A 24,097-nucleotide genomic window follows, 5' to 3' on the forward strand; every position below is an offset into this window, starting at 1 on the left:
AGAGAATTCAATATCTGCCATGGGTTTAATTATCATCTCTATGTATGTGATTTATAGATTTACATAGCTAGTCCCCTTCTATTTGAGCTCCAGTCCGACATCACTGCCTTGCCTATTGGACATTTCAAACTAGATAATCTATTAACATGTCCAAAACAAAATATTCTCTTTCTCTTCAAATTCATCTTTCTGCCAAACTTCTCTATTTTTATCAAGTGCATCATTGATCTTCTAATCTCCTAAATCTGTATACTCAGGATTATTCTCTGTTTCTCTCTTTCCTTCATCCAACATGTCAAGTAATCTTGCCATTTTTTCCCTCCACAGTTTTTCTTGTATTCAGTCCTTTCTCTCTGTTCATGCAACCACCCCTTTAGGGTCAGTCCTTTGTGACCTCTTGCCTGGGCTATTGCAATGTCCTCCTAATTTATCTTCCTGGCTCAAAATTCTTCCAGTTCAATCCATCCTTGCACAGCTGCCAAAGTGATTTTCCTTAAGCTTAAGCCTGACTATGTCATTCTTTTACTCATTAAACTCCAAAGATGAAAGTATCTGGTGCAGAGGCATGGTTTTGAAGTCCAGAAAGTCAGATCTGGGAGGGAAATGAAAGCAAGCCAGTCTGGACCTCTTAACAAATGCATACTCTAGGAGCAACTCACCAATGGGAGAAAAATGTGGGTCTTGTCGGGGAATAATCCTATGTGAGCAGGGATAATAAGCTATGGAAAATCCTCCAGGTTCTGAGAAAAGTCCCAGGATGAGACAGCAGTAAAGTCAAAGTTTTGAATTCCAAAAAGTGAGGACAGGGTTGGGTGGGGGTAAAGCACCAAATCTGTAATTCCTGTGAAATTCTATCCCAGTGTAAGATCAAACCTCTATGGAGTTTTGATGTATTCTTCAATTCTTCTTTTGCATATTATTTGTTCACCCTTATTATCTAAAGCACCTTTTTTCATTTTTACTTTTTTCTAAATTCTACTTAATAAGCCATTATCATCTAATACTTATTAAATTCTCTGGGATTAAGTACTTCTCTGCTATTAATAAAACTATGCAGTGAATAAACAATAATTAAAAACAGGTCAGAGAAAGAAGAACAAGAGGCAAGGAATATTGGGAAAGCTTCTCTCATCAATAGTCAACAAAGTAGTGTCTAAAGAGAAAAAACAAAGAGAATGGAAGATGGAAATGAATCCAATCGCAGAAGGATTCTCCCTATATATTTCATTCAATAAGGTAAAGGAGAAAACAAGGCAAAAGAAAATACAAATAAATGACAGAGATCAGATCTATTCTCTAGGGATTTCACTGGTATAGGGAACTCCTAGGTCTCTGCAACTTATTGTCTTAAAGTTCCTGCTGCCTATTTATCTTTTGCATGTTTGTTTGTCCAGAAGAGAGGCCCTTTCCTGGGATCATATTTCAAAGTGTAATGAGAAATCCCACTCTGACTATTATTCTTGAAATATTCTTTTACTTATATTCTGACTTGGGCTATTGCAAGAGTTCTGTATTACATACTCTGCAATATGACTCTCCCCTTGAATCTCTCTCCTCCTAAGTAGAGACTTACTTGATACCACTGATTACTTGTAGGAAAGATGAAATTTCTCTTCTTAACACGATCCCACATTATACAAATCATCAGAAGTTCTTCCCTGCCCTAACTAACTCAGATAGTATGTGCAAAATTGGAGACTGCACTGTGATCACATTCTCTGAGATACTCAAGCCTTTATGCCAAACTTATTCCAGTCAATGGAAGAACAATACCAGCACATCTACTAAGGATGAGTTAATAATCTTGTATAGTGGAAAGAATATTGGGCTTGGAGTCAAGATATTTAGAAGACTTTGGTTTGCCACTATGTGACTTTGGGCAAGTTATTTCATCTCAGTAGATGTTTCTTCATTTGTAAACTGATTCAATGTCCTCAAAGATCCAGATCTATTATTATCTCAAGTATAAACTGTTTTACATAGATCACTCTCTTCATCCAGAGAATATGAATTTAAAGGAGGAGAGCAGGTACAAGGACAAAGTCTAGAAAACTTCTGGCAGACATACTATAATGAAAGCCCATTTTTAAAGAGCCCAACAATTCACTCTCTCCTTTATGTAATAATTAACATAGAAAAAATGGAGATATAAGAATGAGAAATCCATTTGTCCTCTGGGGAACATATAATAGCCATGCCTGAAGAACAAAATCAAACTATATTTAATTGATGGGTAGGAATAGATTTGAGAACATTGTGCCAGAAATCCCCCATGATATTAATGAATCTAACTCTAAAATTACAAGAATAATTAGATTAATTGGTCATAGTCACAATTCAGATCTTGCTTCAGAGACAAGACTACTATACAAAGCATAAATCCTTGTGATAATGCAAGAATCTTTATCAGCAGAATACACGCTGAAGTAGAAAACTAAGGCATCCACATTTCCAAAATTAGTATCTTATCACAGTTGAAAAAGTCAAGGAAAAAGTGAAAAAGAAAAATAATTTATGAGAGATACAGACAGAAAGACAGAAAGCAGAGACAGACCGTGACAGAGAGAGAGACAGAGAAGAAGAAAAAGAAGAGAAAGAGAAGGATAAGAAGGAGGGAGGAGAGGAAGAGGAGGAAGAAGAAGAGGAAAAAGCCAAAAAAAAAAAAAAAAAAAAAAAAAAGCAAACATCAGAATGGAGCTTCTAAAGATGCAGGGGAAACAGAAAAGTACTTCTGCTTTAAAACATAAAGAGGCTTCACATCTGGGAGAGTTTGCCTAGAGTTTGATGTGTATGTACACTGTATATTCAAACACATATTTATTTCAGGAAAGACTTCCCTAAGATTTTTCTGACTTTACAGACTGTCAGTGTTCATTTGTATTCATCTCATTTCCAGTGCACTCCAAAATGTGGTCCAGGATTCAAGCACCGAATTGTTCTATGCAAGAGCAGTGACCTTTCTAAAACGTTTCCAGCTGCCCATTGCCCAGAGGAAAGCAGACCTCCTGTCCGCATCCGCTGCAGTTTGGGCCGCTGCCCTCCTCCTCGCTGGGTGACTGGAGACTGGGGCCAGGTAAGGCAGTCAGACCATAGAGCAGCATGTGCTGGCTTTTCTTGGCTGCTATTGCAGCATCTTGGGAAAATGAAGTCTGGGACTTCAGGTTTGGTGGGTAGAAGAGCTCAAGAGAAGAGTAATAAGATTTCAGAACTTCTGCATACAAGATAATTTGGTGATACATTGCTTCTTCCTCCTTCCTTCCTATATACACATTTTTACACTTTGTCTTACCTTTTGTCTTTCATGTTGTATACACATTCACACAATGCTCTTATATATGAATGTAAATACATTTACATACATACATACCCAGAAATCCATATATAATTCCCCAGGCCCAAATGCTTAAGCCCTATATTTAAATGAGAAGGATAATCTTGTTAGAGAAATAATTCAAAGAACATTTTAATTCTATTCCCAGACCCCAAAATCAGCTTTTTTTTTTTTTTTGGTGATTGAGAAACATCATTTTACCTCTTTATCCCTTAATTTTACCATTTATTAAATTGGGATGAATCTTCTTCCTTAAAGAAAACAGGTTCTGGAATTATCTCACACTTCTTTTAGGGTTCATGGTACATAACACATGGTAGACACACAACCTTCTATCCAAAAAGTGTTTTATTTTAATCTTTGTTGAATGGAGGTCAATATGAGGAAATGTATGTCTTTTCCTACCTACTCTCAAAAGAGAACCTGTCCTCAAGGACTTTTCAATTCCATTCTACACACAAATAAATGTACACATTGTATAATAAATGATCATGTAATAAATTGTAGGTGATATGCCAAGATATATTTCAATATGCAGGCTATTTGGTGGTACAGAACTGATATTATGCTAATCCAATTCAATCCAAACATTTACTATCTCTAAAGTATATATAAAAAAAAAAAAAACTGTGGTTGTTGCTGAGGACACAAAGTAAAAAGCAAAAAAAAAAAATGTACTTGCCCTAGAGGAACTTATACTCCATCAGAATATTGTTGAAATAACTATTTAAGAAAAGTTTTTAACTAAGAGAGTACTTTTCTGCTAATATTCTCAGTTTTCTTCTGCTGCAATGTAAATGTCTATTGATGATTTGCTGTTTCATGCTCAATGTATTCACTGGCTTTGTCAATTTGGAATTACTTTTTTTATTTAAAAAAAAAAGTTTATTAAAAAAAAAAAAAGGTACAGATTGCAAAGCAGTACAAAAAAGCCAGGAAGTTGTCCCTCTGTGATTCTGAACAAATCACTTAATGTCTCAGTATCCCCAGAGGCAACACTTAAGACAAGTTACAGAGAAGGTGTTACTCTGCATTCTTGGAGGAACTTGGGAATCTCTAGACCACTGAAATCACTAGTTCTATTTTTTAAAAAGTCAATCAACAAAGTCTTTGTTTAGTTATATATACAACAATCTGCCCTGTTTTTTGCTTATTCCTTCTTCTTCCCTCCATACCCATGCCACAAATTGAAAATAGCCATGATAATTACATTCTAAAAAATCTTTTAGTGGATTTTATGATGACACTATTTGTCATTCTTTCCTGGAAACTTGAAAAATGAAATATTTCTTTATGCATCTTGTCATTTTTCACTTGACAAATATTGAATTTTCCTTTTGGTTTGGTGAAGATGAATCCAAAATAGTTTCATCATACTTCCTTTATGGAACACCAGTACCACAGACACTATCAGCAGCAAAGGGTACTACATTTAGCTTTCTTGCTAAGTCAACCAGTGTGGCTTCAATATACTTAGGGCCACTCTATATAATCACTTTCAAATCTCTTTTAGGCAGGGAATTGGAGAATTGATATTTAACAAGTTACAAATAACTGTCCACTTTCTTCCCTGAGAATCAGGATTTTTTTTTTTAATCCTAAAAGAAGTTATAGTCCTAATGCCTAGAGAGAGTGTCATTAGGAAGCACTAGGTTGATTAATTGATATAAAATTTACTTTGTCCCTTGAGGTATCCCTAAATTCCAAGTAAAATCAGGCATCAACTTCACGATTGGACAAAATAATGGGAAAAAGAGACATTTCACTGGCCAGTATCAAGTTTACCCTCTAATGTTCTGTGGATCAGATAGATTAGATCCATGAAAAACAACTTGGATCTTTTTTATTGGTCCAAAGCCTAAACAGAGCATTTGTTTTCCCTGGGCAAATTTTGAAAAGCATATTGTTACCCTTATATTATCTAATGTGTAGGTATTGAGCCTTCTTTGTAAGATGAGTGATTTAACATCACAAAATTAGTATGTGCCCTGGAGAGTTAACTTGTAAAAAGTAATATTTCTAAATGTTTTTAATTATTACCTTTTCTTTTTGTAACTTCTTAGGTGGTTGCCTTTTCCTACTCTTCACTCTGATAAAGGTCCCCAAATAGTCACTGGGCCAAGATTTCCTTCTGTGTAGGTCTCATCATTGTAGTTAGTGAGAAGACAGTGGGCATTCATTTGCCCAGAAACACAGTCTGCAGGTTGACCTACACTGTTTTGCAATTTTCCAGGTAGATAGAGAAGAACAATGACTTTCTGTCCATGAAAACAACCTGGAAACACTAATCTGTCATCCTGGTACTGTGTCTGCCCCCTTTTATGTATTTAGTGCTTTATTTTAACTTAGGAATCTTGAGTCCCAAGAAGCTCTCTATGTGGTCTTTAGGAACTATATCACCTCTACTTTCCAGCATAAAAATAGGAAATGAAAGTCTACATGCAATAACATTGTAGACTGATATGTTTCTCTCCAGGGAACTTCAAATGTATTGGGAGTATTATTTCTATGCATAGTGTTTTAGAATATAACAAGACAAACTGTGCACCTTAGGCAAAACTGGAGATTTAGAAAAGATGCCCTTGTCTTTGAAAATTGTTCTCCCTATGTGTAACTGTCTATTGGAGACTTTGAGCTTTCTCTGGAAGATATGCAATTTGATTTATCATAAAAGTAAATAGGTATCATAGAATTTTAGTTTTCAATAGAATTTTAATGCCAGAATTTCCTGGCATTAAAATTTTTTATAAAAAGTATATATAAACATATGTATTTATAAGCATAGATTCATCGTGAACATCTCAGAAACCAGCAAAATCAGTGTTTTCTTTCTGCTTCTATGGGACACAGTGTTCTGCTCAGTGTGGACTTGGACAGCAAATGAGGACAGTTCAGTGCCTCTCCTACACGGGGCAAGCCTCCAGTGATTGTCCAGAAACAGTCCGGCCTCCATCGATGCAGCAGTGTGAGAGCAAATGTGACAGTACTCCCATTTCCAATACTGAAGGTGAGTTGCAGATGGAGCAAAACACAGACAGATATAAGGCCCCCTAGGGGATCCTTTCCCTTCTTCATCCCCTTTCACCATCAGGGTTGTATGATTCTGACCTAGTTAACAATATGGCAGCTGGGAACCATGACCTAAGAATCCTCTCAGAGACAACAGGGAATAGTGGAAAAAGTACAGATTTAGAGACCTTGGAGACCCATGATTGTTGTGATAGTAATTAGCTTTGTGATGTGACTTTCAGGCATTTCATTTAATTTCTCTGGGCCTCAGTTTCCTTCTCTATTTAATTTTTTTTTCTTTTTACTGGAGGCTTTGAGTCAGTGATTTCTGACATCCCATCTAGTGCTAACAATTTCTGGGTCTGCTGTCATCCTTTTTCAGCCTAAGTCTGAGACTCACATGGTGCATTTTCTCTCTAATCCTGTTGTGCTGCTTTGCTGATAACTAAAGTCTAGAAATGACCTTTGATTATCCATTCTTTAAAAAGAGACATTTCTGTTTACTTTTTGGCACAGCAATGGATTAACTCCATCTTGAAGATTAAGTTTCATGCTTGGTAAAAGTATAATGAAAACATATGCTTGAAGCTACTTGTGTTTTAAATACTCTTTTTTTCATTTTTCAAAGGGTGAAACTCATCATTGAGCTGTTTTTTAAAGAGGTCTTAGGGATACAGAAGCTTTTTCTTCCTAATATTTATTCAGATCTTTCCTTAGTAATTCCAGATACTATAGAAGGGGAATGTTATGATCCTAGGGGGAAAATAATGAATACAGGAAGTTCTTATAATTCTTGATGACAAAAGCTTCTCTTTTAAATCTGATATATTCATTCGCTCAGTATTTATTAAATACCTACTGTGTGCATTCACCTACTGTCCTGAGCCTTGAAAGGGCTACAGAGATAAAGTAAGGTTGGATTGTCCTTTGTGGTTGCTTCTGTCAAAGATATCTAACAAGAAAGGGGACACATTTTAGAAAGGCATTGACAAAGTTGAAAGGATCCAAAGATGTTGATGGGCTTTGAAATTAAGCTGTATAAGACTTGGCTGAAAGAAATGATGTTTCATTCTGAGAAGAGAAGATGCTTGAATACATGATAGCTATCCTCAGGTATTGGATGTATTGCTGCATGAAAGATGGATTAGACTCATTCTGTTTAGCATTAGAACTAGAAGAAATGAACAGACAACAATGTTTGGGGTTCAGGTGTAAGAAAACCATTTTTAAAAGAAGCATGTGCTGTCCAGAATTGAAATGGGCCACAGGGGAGATGCAGTGGGTTCCTCTTCAGACAGAGAAGTGAAGTAGACAGGGAATGGGGCCAGGTGTGAGTGACTCTGAGCAACTTAATCTGCCTCAGTTCCTCAACTGTAAAATGGAGATAATAATAGAACCTGCCTCACAGAACTATTGTGAAGATAAACTGTGATTATACTTGTAAAGTGCTTAGCACAGTGCCTAGAATATAGGCCCTTTTAGAGGTATTCAGAACTACTATAGAGGGGAGTCTTGGCTTGATATAGGTTGTACTTGATGACCTCAGGATCCTTCCAGATCTGAGATTCCATAATTATGTGGACATCAGCAAGGGTATGCATATACAGCGACTAATGCCAAAGTTTTGCTCAAGGCCATTGATTCTTATTAAAAGAACATGCATTAGAAAAGGACCTTAATGTGGAAGTGAATAATATATTCAGCCAGAGATTTTAAGTAGAGACCTTCCTTCATTTAGATTTGTCCCTTTATAGGGTTCTAAAATATGTGTAAATTCACTGTTTTTAATCTTTCACAATTTTATCTTTGCCTTTGGGAAGCAAATGGATTTGTTTCTGCCTATGGGCTTCAACATAGATTCTTTTGTGTGTGATTGTGATTTAAGGACCTTTTATGGAAATAGAACCATAGGAGACTAAATCATTTTCCCCTTAGTCTCTAGCCTAAGGCCTAATTATAGAGCAGGTACTTAATAAGCACTTGTCAAATTTAATTAAAAATACAATCCAGATTGGATAAAAACCACCAGAGCAAAAAATCTTTATATTTAAATTCACTTTGCACCCTACGCCTTCCTTTTTTGTTTGTGTATTAAGGGGCCGGCTTGAAATCTGGCTCTCTCCCGCACTCTGGAGGTTCTGAAGTCAGCCTGCCAAGTTCAGGACACAAAGCGAGCAGTTTTCAGACAAGCAATGTTATTTTTCTTTCAAACAGAAGATCTCCTTTTGATAATATGACAATGGACAACTTTATCAGTTGCAAGTTACCAACAATAATCCCAGCAGCTATTACCAATGGTTTAGGGGACTAGTTTTTCCTGTAAGAACTGAGAATAAAAGGTTAGAAAATGGAAAAAAAATATATGGCTATCTCTGCCAATTAAGTTATGATGAAATCTTGCTTTTAATACTAGGTACTTTTATTTTTTATTTTTTGGTTTTTGACTTGCAAATGAAAGTTATTGATTGTAAAGAAGCTCTGAAATGCAGCCAGGCTTAAGGAGTAAAAGAATGAAAAAGACAGATTCACATAATGCCTAAGACATATTATCTCTGTATCCATGGACAAATTGCTTAATTTCTTGCTACCCCCTCCCCAACAACTCTCTTTAATATACTATAAGATATGGATGAGTTGACAATCTCTCCTTTAGGAATTTCCAAACTGGGAGTTCATTGTTCTGATGAAATCACAAATCCAGACTAAAAATAAAGTAACTACTTCAAGGCTTGGCTGGAAGAGAATTCCAGCAGAGAAAATACTAATCACTGGCTGGAGGGAGAGGTCAATGACATGACCCATAGTATATCCAAACGTACAGGTTATCTTGATTTCTTTTAGACTTTCCATTTCTGCTTACTTTTCCATAAGCTTTTCTCTGATAGATGATGATTATATTGGAAAACACCAACAGTCCTTATAAAGTTGGTCCCATAAAATATTGTCCTGGAAAAAATGGAAAGCTATGTGATTCTAGATTATCATGGTATTCTGCTTTCTCTGTAAACAGTTTAAAAGAAAAAAAAATGTTTTTCTCTTACAATGGTAGATTCTTGAATAGTTAGAAAAGATCTCTCTTGGTCATTGATTCTACCTGACCCAATTATTTGTTTTCCATGAAAATCTGGAAATAAATGGTGAGGTCATTACATTTTCACTTCTGGTAAGAGAAGGGAGAATTCAGAAAATAATTAATCTCCAAAAAGCATGACTAATCTGAAGAGCTTCATTTTATGAAGCTTTTCTTCTTACAAGTACAAAGAGTAGATTATTCACTTCTTTGCATATTTTATATCAAGTGCAGATAATATAGTGATTCTGCTGTAGATTGTTTTGTGTTCCGTTTCTCTTCCCAAGGAGTATATGTTTCAGCTTTTTAAATACCAAGAGTCATTCATTCACACATTCATTTAGAAAAAAATATGATGAAAATCTGCTATCTATAAAATATTATCAGTCTGGGTAGAATATAAAGATCAATAGGATATACATTTTTATCTTCAGAGAGATAACAGTTTAGTAGGTTGGATAAAACATGTGTTCAAATAACTTTAATACAAGATAGAATATTAAAATGCCATGAGAGAGAAGCAAAGCAAATATACCAGTGGTCAGAGAAGAGAGGGATCCCTTTTCTACTGAAGGATCATAGAAGGCTTTGAGAAGAACGTGGCATCCAATTTAGTTCTTGCAGAAAAGACAGGGTTTCATTAAGTAGAGATTGGTGAAGAAAGTTGTATAAGAATAATACAGAAGAAAACAGGGCATTGTTGAATAGAATCTAGGGGGCAGCATTCAAAATAATAAGGATGAGGAAAAGCAGGTATAGAAGGGATAACAAAAAGCAGCTCACATCTACATAGCACTTCAAGAATTTTCATGTTCTTTATATTATTTCATTTGGTTCTCACCTCAATTCAATAAACTCTATAGTTTTATTATCCTCATTTTTGTAGTGGTTCACTCATTTTTTAGTCATGTCCAACTCTTTGTGGCCTCATCTGGGGTTTTCTTGGCAAAGATACTATAGTGGTTTGCCATTTCTTTTCCAGCTCATTTTATAGATGAGGAAACTGAGTTAAACAGTGTTAAGTGACTTGTCCAGGGTCACATAGCTAGTAAGTATGTGACACTGGATTTGAACTCAAGAAGAGAAGGAAATTTTACAAAGAGGAAATTTATAGAGGGAGAAATTGCAGTATAGTGATTTGTTACTAGGCCATCATAGTCTTAAAAAGAGAGTAACAAGAGAGGAACAGTGATCCTGAAGTGGCTTCTTTGTTCTCTACTGGTGTTACCTTCAAGGTAGAAAAGATTCCTGTAGAGAGAGACGGGTTTCAGAGCTTTAAACTCTGGGACTATGGAAAAAGTAGAGGATGTAGACATACTTGTTTAGAATAGAGTGTACAATTATGTTGCATTTTTGTGTGACCATTAAAGCAGATATGGAAAGGAATAGTTCTTAAATTCAAGTTGGGGTAGTCTCTTGAACTCTAAAATATCTTTATTTAAGAGTTCCTTACTTCTTTTCTATATTTTATTATGGGCATAATATAGCATGGTAATAAAGGGAAATGAAGAATCTTGGACATTTTCATAGCTACTAAACTTCTAAGTGATTGTCAATAAGTCAGATCATACACACTTTTAGGTAAGTGAAAAGTGTAAGTTCTCAAAAGGGCAAATGAAAATAATGGAATCTGAAGCAAGACAGGAGTAGGGGGAAGGAGAGAAGGAAGAAGAGGGAAGAGGGAAGAAAAATAATGAGAGGGAATTGAAGTAGGGAAAAGAATAGGGAGAGAATGAGAAAGAAAAAGGAAAGATGCAAGGAATAGTAGGAAAAAGAAAGGGAGATATGACTTGTCCTGTTAAACATCTGCTTTAGCTGTTTCCTTCTAAAAAACCTTCAGCAGAGTTAAAGCACCGTAGGCTAGTCTTTGACAAACTGCCATTGACGAGGGTAACATAACATGAACCACTGAAAGAGAATTACAGGCAGCATTTATCATAGCATTTGAAATATTATTCAGAATCATTTTTGGTAAGTGCATATGGCAGCTGGAACTGACTATTCAAGGTCATCTGAAACTCTATCCAAAATGCCATTTTTTCCATCTTTTATGAAGTCTTAGATTTCCTTATAGGTTATATGGTATGTCCTTTGTGTCTCTCAGTACCATTCTGTCATTCAATATTTATTGCAGTTATATTAACAATTCATGGTGTCCCTTTTGATGGCCACAGATTTCAGGAAAGGAGTAGTCAATAATATATGTGAATTTACTGGACCAGACTTACTAGCAGTGGTTTTTGTGAGTGTCATTATTTCTAGAGCGTCAGTTACTCTGCTAAAGTTCTTTTCTGAAATCCTGTAGCCCTGGCTGCTTCAGAAATTTTTACATCTGCTTTTAAATGGCATACAATTCATTTCTGGAGTCCTCTATTCCACATCAGAATCCTTAACCTAACAAAAATGCTACTGAACGGGGGGTTTGAAATTGTGGCCTTAAGTTTTAAAAGCAATGAAGATGGGCCATAAAGATAATTTGATTTCTTTTTTGAAAAAAATTGTCAGCAGTATTTTATTTTTTCAAATACATGTAAAAATAAATTTCAACATTCATTTTTATAAAACTTTGTATTCTGAATTTTTCTCCTTCCTTTTTTAATTTCCTCTTTCCCCAAGATAGCAAACAATTTGATTTAGGTTAAATATATGCAAATCTTTTAAACATATTTTGATTTTTTGTCATGTTGTACAAGAAAAATCAGATCAAAAGGGAAAAAATATAAGAAAGAAAAAACCCCAAACAAACAAATAACAGCAAAAAATGTGAAAATACTATTCTTTGATCTACATTCAGTCTCTATAGTTTTCTCTCTTGATGAGAGTGCCATTTTCCATCCTAAATCTAGTGGAATTGCCTTAAATCACTACATTGTTAGAAAAGCAAAATCCATCATAATCTTGTTGTTATTGTGAACAATGTTCTCTCGGTTCTGCTCATTTTCTGAAATCAGTCTGCTCATCATTTCTTTTAGAACAATAATATCCTATTATATTAATATGACATAACTTATTTAGCCATTCCTAAATTGATGGGCATTTCCTCAATTTCCATTTCCTTGCCACTACAAAAAGATTGCTACAAACATTTTTGCTCATGTGGGTCCTTTTCCCTCTTTTAAAGATCATTTTATTTCAAAGAAGTAAATAATACCCAGTTTTCTTCTTGGATCCTTTAAAGAATCTTTTTCTGTCTTAGCTATTTGGGTTTACTTCTTCTCACATATCTCTTTTGGAGAAAATCTCAGACTTAGGTTGTGAATCTTACTACTTTGTTGTTGAATGAAGAGGAATGGGAGAATAATATTGGATAAAAGCAAGCAGAGAAAATATGGAGGTAGGAAAGACAAAGAGAAGTGATATACTCTTCTTTCAAAAAGAAAAAAAAAACAAACCTCAACTGGACTGTTCTTACAGCAATTGAAAAAAAATGTCAGCTTATAATTTAATATTCTTCCACTCACAACATATAAAAGGCAAATGACTCAACAATTTGCTTAAAATTAGAAAACAGCACATTGCACTCCTTTTTAAAAATTTTTTTATTAATTTTTATAATTATAACATTTTCTTTGACAGTACATATGCATAGGTAATTTTTTTTTTTTACAACATTATCCCTTGTACTCCCTTCTGTTCTGAGTTTTTCCTCTCCTTCCCTCCACCCCCTCCCCTAGATGGCAGGCATTCCCATACATATTAAATATCTTATAGTATATCCTAGGTACAATATATATGTGCAGAGCCAAATTTTGTTGTTGTTGTTGTTGTTGCAAAGGAAGGATTGCATTCGGACACATTGCACTCTTAAAGATCTTTTAAGCTTTTCACCTTCTTTCCTCAGCCTCACACCAAGCATATTCTCTGCTATTGTCAGCTTCATCATGTCATTATGCAGAGAAAATTGTGTATAGTAAGTTCAAAGTCTACTGGTCCTGCAGCAGAGATGCATTAGCAACTAACTCTATGGCATTCTTTTTAATTGAAAATACTCAAATTTAAGATTTGCAGCTAGTTAAATAGATATATGGATGTCACTTTAATGTCAGTTATCTCCCCCATTCTCCCTTATGGCTTGGTTTTCATAGGCAAATCCTATAAATAGAGATGGTAGGCATGGTCCAAAAAGTACTTGTAGTGGAGTGATGAAATTAAGATAGACCCTCAGACTCTTTTCTTTTTCTTCTTCTTCTTCTTCTTCTTCTTCTTCTTCTTCTTCTTCTTCTTCTTCTTCTTCTTCTTCTTCTTCTTCTTCTTCTTCTTCTTCTTCTTCTTCTTCTTCTTCTTCTTCTTCTTCTTCTTCAACACAAGCCATTTCACTACAGATCTGGGGGGAGAAACAAGTTGGACAAGTATTTGTAGATTGAGTGAAATATGTTCAAGCTACTAAGTATCTGTTTCATTTATAGTCCCTGGTCTGAATCATGACTTCAAAATTTTTAAAAGCCCAAAGTAGATCTCTTGGTTTACAAATTCAGCCTGAGATGTAAACTGGATGTGTCTAAGGAAAAGAAGAGGGAAGGAAATATTGATATAATCCTTATATGCATCTCTCTGTGTTTCTTATGAGGGAGGTCATCTTTTATGTTGTTTCCCCCTTATCTTTCCAATGATGGCATCTTATCCCAGGAGGAACTTCAGACTCCAATAAGTGCTCCAATCTCCATCAGTTAAATTAAATAAGTGGTGACATAAATTCTGCTTTCCTTAATTCTCCATGGCCCAAGCGCTAGCTCTATTCCCTTTATTTTAGGCTTTTAGGCTGGTTTATGGATAGAGTATTGAACTTGGGGCCAGAAAGACCTGAATTCCAGTAATTTTTCAGACATATAGCTATGGTTCGGGCAAGTCGTTTTAATTTTTTCAGCTTCAATTTCCTTAGATGTAAAATTAAGATAATAATAGTTCCTATCTCCCAGGGTCTGATACAAGAAGAATATCAGAAGAATTAACACTGCAAATCTGAAAGCACTATATATAAAACTTATTATTTTTTTAGAGGCAGATAGGTGGCATAGTGGGCAAGAGTGTTGTACTAAGTTCAAATCCTGCTTCAGACATTACCTAATTAGTATGATTCTGGGCAAATCACTTAGCCTTTCTCAGCTTTAGTTTCTTCCTCTATAAAATGGAGATAATAAAAGCACTTATCTCATAGGGTTGTAATGACAATCAAAGGAGATAATATCTTTAAAGTAGTTTACAAACTTTAAAGCCTCTACATAAATGCTATCATTGTTGTATTATAGTTGTCCTTTCCCAGAGGAATTGAGAGGATCTCCTACATTATCGCTTCTACTTTCCAGCTTACTTGCTTGAGCTCAGTGATAATAACATCTAACATTTTTATGTAGCACCTATTATGTGCCAGGCACTGTCCTAAGCACTTTACAGTTATTATTTCATTTGATCCTTACGAAAATTCTAGATGCTATTTTAAAGAGGATATCTTTTTATAGTTGAGAAAAAGAAGGCAAACAACGTTACTTGATATGGCTCAGTAGAGCAGTGTCCAACTAAAAGAAGTTCTGCTTGGGGCAGAAAAAAGAGAAGTGTATAAGGGAATGTTGAAAGTAATTCTGATGCCCAACAAACAGCTTGCTTCACTATGTCCTTTTCCCATAATCCTCACACATCAAGATTCGGACTTCTTACAACTGTTGGGAATATTCTACCCTGTTCTTCCTTTCCCTCATGCAAACTTGACATGACAGGAGGATTTCAGTAAGAGCATCTAGGAGAATGGAAGAAAGAAAAGGAATTCATTAAGAGCTAATTATTGTGCTTGATTGTGCTTGAAAGAATGTAGAGATAAGTATACACTGCTCATGAAAAAGTGAATCTAGTTTCTTAACCTCCCAGATTCACATTCTCAACCTAAACAGGATAGCCTATGAAAAATGGTTAAGGATATCTGATACATAATAACCTCAAATTTCAAATATGGAGGTGATTGCATTACTAAAGTCTTTTCAGCAACATTCCTTTAAATAGGCTATCCCTATTATCATTTTTAAGTCAGAAACTGTTGCCAATTGGAAAACCATTGTAAATTAGGATGAAACAAATGAAATTATAAAATAAGTCCACAGAAGAATTTGAGTTATTTTTCATACCACTCTTGTCAGAAGCCCACTTGTATTGACATAATGGCCAGAGTTGGGAAAGACTGATGAAGCTTTAAAGATAAGATACTCTATTGAAGTCACCAACTTTATTATAAATGCCTGTTAGATTCATCAGGATAATACTACTTGTAGACTGCTTAAGTAAATCCCCAAACCAGGAGTCACCTCTTTTAAAATCCCCCTTTAAAGCAAATCTATTGCTGTGGTTACATCACAGTATAATTGCATTCAAAGCAATTATGACATGGCCAAAAAAATCATTAGCAAGCCAGGTCCAAGTTTAAGGTCACTTTTTAAAAAAAAAACTTAAATTTAATTTATAGAATATAAAAATATAGAAAAATATTGGGTTTTTTTTCCTGCTCCAGCTTATAAAGAAGCAAGATGAAAATGACTAATTCATTATGCTTTTCACCCAGAGCACTTTTTGTTTCGTTTTGTTTAGAAAAGTTTCTTTTCCCTGTCCCCAGTTCAGGGTAACAGGTCCCATGTAAGTTTGGAAATGACTAACTTTTCTGTGGGCCCTCACCTGCCATGGTGGTGACTAAAGAGCTGGAACGATAAACAGGCAGAAAATTCCCACATCTGCAAGTTCAGGTGCCTACAGTGCTATTGAATCCTTTTGTAGAACTGGATATTACAGAGGTTAAAAGGCCAGTCATGGTTGGCTTTGTTTGCTGAATAGATTTCCTTCCACACAAAGATGTATTAAACTAGATTTTCCCAGTCAAGCAAAAATGCGAATTAAGCAAAATTGGTCTTTAGTGCTCCTGGCTTCCCTTCTCCAGCCCCCTTGCTAGCCAGGTTCTGAAAATCCTCAAGCTACCCAGGGGCTCCAGCAAAAAAGTTTCTCAACTAGCCAACTACCTCTATTCTCTGATTTCTTCCTTAATGACCTTTTTTCCATCACAGCACCTGTTGGATTCCCTCAGAGTTTTAAGATCATAGTAACATAGATTAGCACAATAATATTTAAAGAATTAGTTGTCTAGTCCAACCCTCTCCTTTTACAGATGAGAAAACTGAGCCACAGAAAAGTAAAATGAGTTTTTCATTATCACACAGATGATAAGTGGCAGGACCATGGTGCAAATACAAGCTGTTTCCCAATCTAGTGCACTTTGTTCTCTGTTTCTTAAGTAATTAATCTGAAAAATAAATCCCTTCTAAAGAGATGTGTATGCTATTGATTAATAGTTAATAATAATAGCTAGCATTCATGGACCTCTTTAAGGTTTGCAAAGCAATTTACACATGTTAATTCATTTGATTCTTACAACAACCCTAAGAGATTGATGCTATTATTATCCTCACTTTACAGATGAAGAAACTAAATCACATAGCTGTTAAGTGACTTTCCCAGAGTTACAGTTAGTAAGTGTCCAAATAGAATTCAAATTTAAGTATTTTTGACCATAACTCTACTTTCTATCTACTGTGCTAATTATGTACAATACTAATAACCATAGAATATGTATTAATGTGCTAAACATTCAGGTGTGTCTATTAGAAGCACCATGTTATAACCCAAATAGCAACTCTTAGGATGGTGATTTTCTCAGAAACACTTCACAGAAGGTGAGATATACCTTGTGGTATCTCTCAAACAAACCACATCAAGTGCCACCCATATTTCTGTCAGCCCAGCACTATCTTAACTATTCCCTCTTATCAATTAGGTTAAAAACTACTTTATAAGCAATGTAACAATGCTGTCTCCAGCTGATCTCTTTTTTTGAAGCTCTCTATGAATGGTTTGTCTGGAGGTCTAGTGCTTTGTTGTGAGCACCACTGCTGGCTAGACTGTTGGAAGGAGATTTTTTTTTTCTTTTTTTCCCCCTCCATCATAAGCCTGGGGATTGGGGCCCCTTTACTCTATTCACAGCAGCTTGAGTTAGGGGAAAGAATTGGGTTGTATCTGTTTATGTTTTGCTAATCCTGACATTATATGTAAGGACCCTGGCTTTGTAACACTCACTTTAATCAGATGCCAAAGTCTGGCAGTCTTTAAATATTTACCCCTCTAACCACTGCCATTTATCTAAAACCAGATAAGTAATCCATTCATCTAATAACCAAGTAAGTGATCCTTAGAATAACTTAAGTGCCACAGGAAAATAGTTGGTGTATGTTTACTCTTTAAATAGATGAGAGTCTCTAGCATTTTCACAAGTTTCTCAGCCATGCTAGCAAAACTGGGAAGTGAGAATGGCCATCACTGGGGTGATTTTTTTGATTGACTATATAGATTCATTAGTATATCATAGAAGTGAAAGAGACTATTCCTTCATATCCTAAATAAGCAAATTTTTAGCATCAGCATGGCAAGATGCAGGTGTCCAAATGATTCAAATAAGTTAGCTTATATTTTTCATTTTCTTTTATATTTTGAAAAAGATGTCAAAAATTAAAACCCAATTCACCCAACAACACTTCCCACCCCCACCCCACCCCATCAAATCCCAGAAAAAATTTTGAAAGAGTTGTATCCCAACAAATCAGGTAATCTCTGTGTCTCATTGTCCTCATTTATAAAAAGTGGATGGTGATTAATACTGTCTTATTAAATTTAAAATGTTATATAAGTGCAGGTTATTGTTAGTCATCTACAAACCATACTGGAGAGGTTGCAGGGTATGCTGGAATGGTGGGATGGAGTTAAAGATAGGAGAGAAGTCTGACTCCTTTCTGAGAGGGGGATAATTAGGTCAAATTTTTCTTGACTTGTTAACATGGTGTTGCTTGGACACATCCACTCCCGCTGTTTGCAATGCTGATTCATGCAATAACAAGGACTTATTAAGTCCTCCTCCATTCAAGGAAGGCACTGAGCTAGGCATGGTAGGAAATGAAAAACTATTTTTCCGTTAACATATTTGTAGCCCTTTTTGAGTTTCTTTTGTGTGAACACTATAGTTATCGAGGGAAAGAAGAAAAAATGGTCCTCAGGGTTATGAAATTGAAGGTAATTCTAATGTAAATCTTGCCACTAGGTGCTGAAATCCAATCTTATAGATCCTATTTTTTTTTTCCTCTCATGGCAAAACTTTCCTCACTTCCTCTATAATTGTATAGTCTTTGCTGAGCTTCCCAAGATAGGAAGATCCGAGGGAAAGCCCCTCTTGAAATTATTACCGATGTTATAATGCCATAGTACCATGTCACCCCAATTCAAGGATACGCCTTTCAAAAAGCCTTGTTAAAAGAATATTTTTTTCTTTTCTTTCCTTGAAATTAGAAATTGTAGTCAGTCTTCACCTCTGAATAAATCAATTACTTTCTTCAGGGGATATTGTGATGATGGGTGGGTTTCACTGTAACATCTGCAGGTGATTTTGTCACTCTGAGATTAGATGGTGAGTCCTTGACCAAAAGTTATCAAGTAGGTCACTTAATTGGTGGCTCATTCTATTCTGTCTCAAGCAGATATGAACTAAAAGTTTAGCGTGAGAAAAGAAATTTCCAGTGATCCTTCTAATCTGTCCTTTTGTTTATCAGTAAGTTCCTATGTGTTGTGCTGCTGAGTCTCATCAAGACAGAGGTTTCCAGGCAGTATCAACACCCATACAAGGGAAAGATCCTCTGGTTGTGGTGACAGCAGAGAGCCTTTCATCCTTTACATAGATTTGTTATTATTTTAACAACGACTATCAGACTCAGAAACAAATGAAATAATTCCTTTTAAAATGTTTGGGATTTCAGTGATGTATCCACCTGGAAATGAAGATAGAAAGCTTTCAGAAAGTTAATTGCTGTAGTTAGCAAGTATTTTTAAATCTCCAAATGAAAGGGATCTGAAATATTGGGAAGAATGACACTTCTTAGCAAAGGTTAGGTCTCTGGGAAGCTTAGTCCTCATCCCCATTCCTTCCCAGCTTTCCCCTGAGTAATGAGTGCCTGCCTTATCTTGAGTTTTCTCCCTTTCTCCTTTTTGTTCCTTCCTCCAAACTTTCTCTAGACAGCTTCAAGGAGGAAGATAATGATTTAGAAAGGAAAGGATTTATTCACTTCTTGATCAGTAGACTTTGGCTATGGCAACCTCAACCCAGAGAGGAAAAACACACAGGAGAAAAAAGGAGGCAAGACATTTCTCCATGTTTCCATAACCCACAGGCTGCTGCCATGTGAAGCCAACCTCTTTGCCTTACCAACTTTTCATTCACCCAACTAATTCCACTATTTCCAGGTTTCAGTGATTGGTTCTTTTGAGATATGTGTACTATGGTACACAGCAGGGTGACTCCTATTTGATTTTGGATAACCTTGCTAAATAAAAGAACCCTTGAGAAAGAAGCAATAAAAGTGCTGTAAGAAAAATGACTCATGCTTCCAAGCTGTCTAAAGTGATAACTTATCACAACTAATGGTAATTCTTTCAAGACACAGTGGGCATACACTATCCTTATAAAAATCTGGGAGAGGAGCCTTGCAAACTTTTCTTGTGAATTGTGTCAAAATATATCAAAAGCATAACAAAATGGGTTGGCTTAAAGCAAAACAAAAATCCAAGTTTTCAAGATGTAGCAGCAGCTCTGATGGATGAAACATGATGGGCCCCTCCCTGACCAGTGTGTAGGTTGTCTAAATGCTTATTTAGGGATTTGCTTCTGTACCTCTAATCATTTCCCATTTTCTGCCCCCATTCATTAGAGTGCAAAGATGTGAACAAAGTGGCCTATTGCCCACTGGTGTTGAAGTTTAAGTTCTGCAGTCGCGCATACTTCCGACAGATGTGTTGTAAGACATGCCAAGGACACTGACCACAGAGAGCAAGAGAAAGAGAGCGCCTTGTTATTTCACCGTGGAGATGTGTCCATCAAAGAGAGCCACCCAGAGGAAGGGGATTGACGTCCTTGCAAATGCATTACCCTGTGGAAAACGTAACCACTGGTCAGCCCCAGCTGACAGGATTTCAATATTATTTTAACTTCTGTGAAGTGGGATTTATTGATCCAAAGTGCTGGACACAGTATAAGGAGGGAATGCCAGATTGGAGAGATCCAAGCAACACAGACAGCATCAATCACTTACCGTGGAACTGTTGTGTTCTTTCGAGTAATAGTCCGTTTACCTCCTTGGACCATTAAGATAATTTTTATTATGGACTTAGCAATGACACTGAATCCATTTGTATTTAAAACTGTTTAAAATGTAGCTGTTATGACTTGGTCTACCATGGAAGTAAAGAAGATTCAGAAATCTGAAGTCATAGCTTAAAAATATTTACTGTATTATCTCACTACAACAGCACCAGTTTAAATTATAAAACCAGGCTTTAAAATGTTATTTAAGGAGCAATTATAAATCAGAAGTAAAGAATATTTGTATTATTTTTCTTCATTCCACCTCATTTCCTTAGGAGTAATATCCCTTTTCTGAACACTGCTGTGAGCCATTTATAAAATGCTATTAAACAGAGTGACAATGAGGAACAGAGTGGGCAGTGCATCAGGCGCTGCATCTGGGCATGAAATACAAGTCTATACATTCATTGCTAAAGGTATGTAGCCATCTTGCCACTGGACAAGCGAAGCTGAGATTTCTATTAATCTTTTAAAGGAAAAGCATTTCAATTCCATAGAAAAGCCAGACTCAAGGTGCAATGGAGACTGAGCTACCAGGCCTTGGGTTGTACCTGTATGGGCAGGATACCTGGGTCCTATTTTGATCTCTCCAGCTGCCATTGTTTACATCATTAGACCCAGAATGGCTCATTGCATTGTTAGCTTCCAGTCGGACTTAGAATGTGCAAAAGATTGCCTGGCTTTATCATAATGAGACCTTTCTGCAAATCATATTAATAGGTCAGTGGGATCCAGATGCCCCTTTCTTTGATATGGTAGAAGGGCATTTATTTATAGGAAAGTAAGAGAATGTGTGAGTGCGTGCATGGGTGCACACATACTTGCGTGTGCATGCTTTGGGGTGTGTATGAATAGAGCAGTGTGTACTTGAAGGTAACATGCCATTTCCGTGAGCATCAGAGAGAATTGTAACCAAAGAAGAAGAGATACATGAGGACTATTGGTTACTGTAACCTCATTTCATTAGTCCTTGGAACATGAGTTTTTATTTGCTTATGGCTACTCTGAATTGCGATTAAATGTGAAACCCAGTTCCTTGGACAAATCCAATTCTAAACTCCAGTGGATCTAAAAATACAAAGGCCAGCTCTTTTTCTTTCTTATTCCTTGTCCCATGTCCTATTCTACATGGGAGTCAATAAGGAGATACAGAAAGAGAATGCTTGCTTACCAGAATATTTTATACACTTGTATTTGGGCTTTTCCCTTTCTACAGACCTCCATTGTTGTAGCAGTGCAATTATATCATATGAACATCGAAAAATACCTTGTGCTTAAGACTAAAAACCCAAAAGACATTTTCAGGAATTGTCAGTGAAAAAACATCTTAGAGCTCAACCCAATTCATCCCTGTAATCCCAAACAGTACGTCACATTTGTCCCATAGAACCAGTAGGGATTAATGTCAAGAGGGGCTGGATTTCTCTCTGTGTCTCTCTCTGTGACTGTGTATGCATGCATGAGTGCATGTATTTGTGTGTGTGTATGTCTCTGTCTGTCTCTGTCTCTCACTTTTTTATCCTATAAGGAAAGAGAAAAAAAATCATACTCTGATTCTTGAACTCTGAAAATTAACCAAACTATGAATATTTTAGGCTAATTTCTTTGGGATGCTGTTCAGCACACTAGCCTTAAGTGTGATCATTCCTATCCCATCACCAACTTTTTCTTTCAATATCACATCAAGCTTCCAAGTTTCCACAATGTGCTTTTTGTACCGGCTTGGGAGCCCTTGATGATATAAAAAGTGGTTTCTCATCTAGACCTCTTGATGCCACAGACCTAGCAACTGAATTTCATCTGTCCTCTTCATGTGGTTACCTTGGTGCTAGTGTATCCTAGTGAGGTCAAGAAAAGAGAAAGGTGGGGTTCTGGCAACTTCCAAGCACAGGTGGCTCTCAGGATCAGATTTTTCTCCAGGCATGATTATAAATATTAGCTAATGTTTCTTCATCAAAGGAGTTTTGTTAATATTGTTAACTAGAGGAGAAAGACCCTCCCCCTTTTTTTTTTCTTTACCTCACTTAAAATATTAACCTTGCAGAGGCTGTCCCCATGGGCACAGCTTGATGCTCCCTCTGGTGCTAGAACACAAGGGTGTCCAATGTTTACTGGTCAACTTCAACGACTCTGTGGCTGGAATTTAGAGAATCCCCTAGAGTAAAATCAGATTGCATTGTTAAAGGGAATATATCTGGGTTTATAAACTAAAGAAGGCTTCAGACTAGGTCCTGAAACTGAAACCTGACTCAAAAAAATTTTTTTTTCTTCTTTCTTTTCCACAGCACAGTAGATTGCTGCTACTGCTGCTTTTGTAACCTCTTTTGTAATCCAAGCTAAACAACACTATGTTCTAAATAACAACAGGACCTTCCAAAGAAGCTGATTCACATCAGGCAGGCCCCAGGCTAGTATAATAGTAGTAATAATAGTAGTAACATATTGAAGGCACCGAAAAAACCTATAGGGCAGTATCAGTCACTAGGGTTATTACAATCTAACAACAACAACAAAAAGATAAAATGTATACTTACTAGCTGTATGACCCTGGACAAGTCACTTAATCCCAATTGCCTAGGAAAAAAAAAAGATGATAAAATGTGTCCTAGAGCTTAAACCCCCTCCTGATGGGGTTTAACCCCAAAAGAACCCATTTAATTAGCATCTTTATTAATGGAGTGAATGTCACATAGATATCCTTAACAATACAGAATTAAATTACCTTTGTATTATTGTGATTAGTTACTTATTATTTTATATTCAGTATTAATGTGGTACACTGTTATTTTTTTTTGCTTTTGTAAATTATATTCTAATTTATTGCCATGTTTCCTAACACTTGTCCTACATTCATTCTCCTGCTTGTAATGAAAACAAAAATTTTGTAACACTTGATGGAGTGAAATTCCACACCAGGCACAGATTTTTTTTTAACATAGATAATTTAGTAAAATAAAAATCCGCTTATAATAATGATCAGATGGTAGTTGTCTGTTCCCTGAGATGCAGATGGTAGGCCGGCGGCTGCCCTAGACTATCCCTCCTTCCCATGGGATATTTGACAAGGTTGGCACAACTCTCCTAGCCAAGTTATCCAGCTACTATAAGGCTAATTTGTTGCATCCTTACCCTTCCAGAGATATTGTTGGCAGATGGGTATTTCAGCTGTGTGTGAATGCAAAAGGTTTTCTGGTAGGGGCAGGATCTAACTGCCCAGAAGCCGTTTTCTTTGAAGTTAAGGAGAAAGTCCAAATCTATCACTCCCTTCTTTCCCATAACCCCAAATTCCCTAATCCTCTTTAGTGTAAAGCCAACAGTGAAGAGATAATTCTCTAGTTTAATCAATAAACAAGTATTTATTAAGCACCTATTATGTGTCAAGGCATTGGTGTTACAAAGACAAAGAATGAAATAATGAAATAAAATGAATAATAAAAATGAATAATGAAAGTTTACTTTCTAATGGGAATGGAAATGA

General features: G+C 36.0%; 1 protein-coding gene across 6 annotated transcripts in view; it reads left to right on the top strand.

The window, feature by feature from the left end:
• The window catches only part of ADAMTS6 (ADAM metallopeptidase with thrombospondin type 1 motif 6), a 335,951-nt gene extending 312,359 nt beyond the window's left edge, over positions 1 to 23,592 (top strand). For all 6 annotated transcript variants that reach the window (XR_012484781.1, XM_074282407.1, XM_074282408.1 and 3 more), the window contains 3 exons: positions 2,897 to 3,073; positions 6,182 to 6,338; positions 20,186 to 23,592. Coding sequence is in view for 5 of the 6 variants with exons in the window: in XM_074282407.1 (XP_074138508.1) it covers positions 2,897 to 3,073; positions 6,182 to 6,338; positions 20,186 to 20,295 (444 nt within the window). In the remaining variant the exon portion in view is untranslated. The remainder of the gene's footprint in view (positions 1 to 2,896; positions 3,074 to 6,181; positions 6,339 to 20,185) is intronic.
• The last annotated feature ends 505 nt before the right edge of the window (positions 23,593 to 24,097 follow it).

This window comes from Sminthopsis crassicaudata, chromosome 1, assembly GCF_048593235.1.
Source record: "Sminthopsis crassicaudata isolate SCR6 chromosome 1, ASM4859323v1, whole genome shotgun sequence".
NCBI lineage: Eukaryota > Metazoa > Chordata > Mammalia > Dasyuromorphia > Dasyuridae > Sminthopsis > Sminthopsis crassicaudata.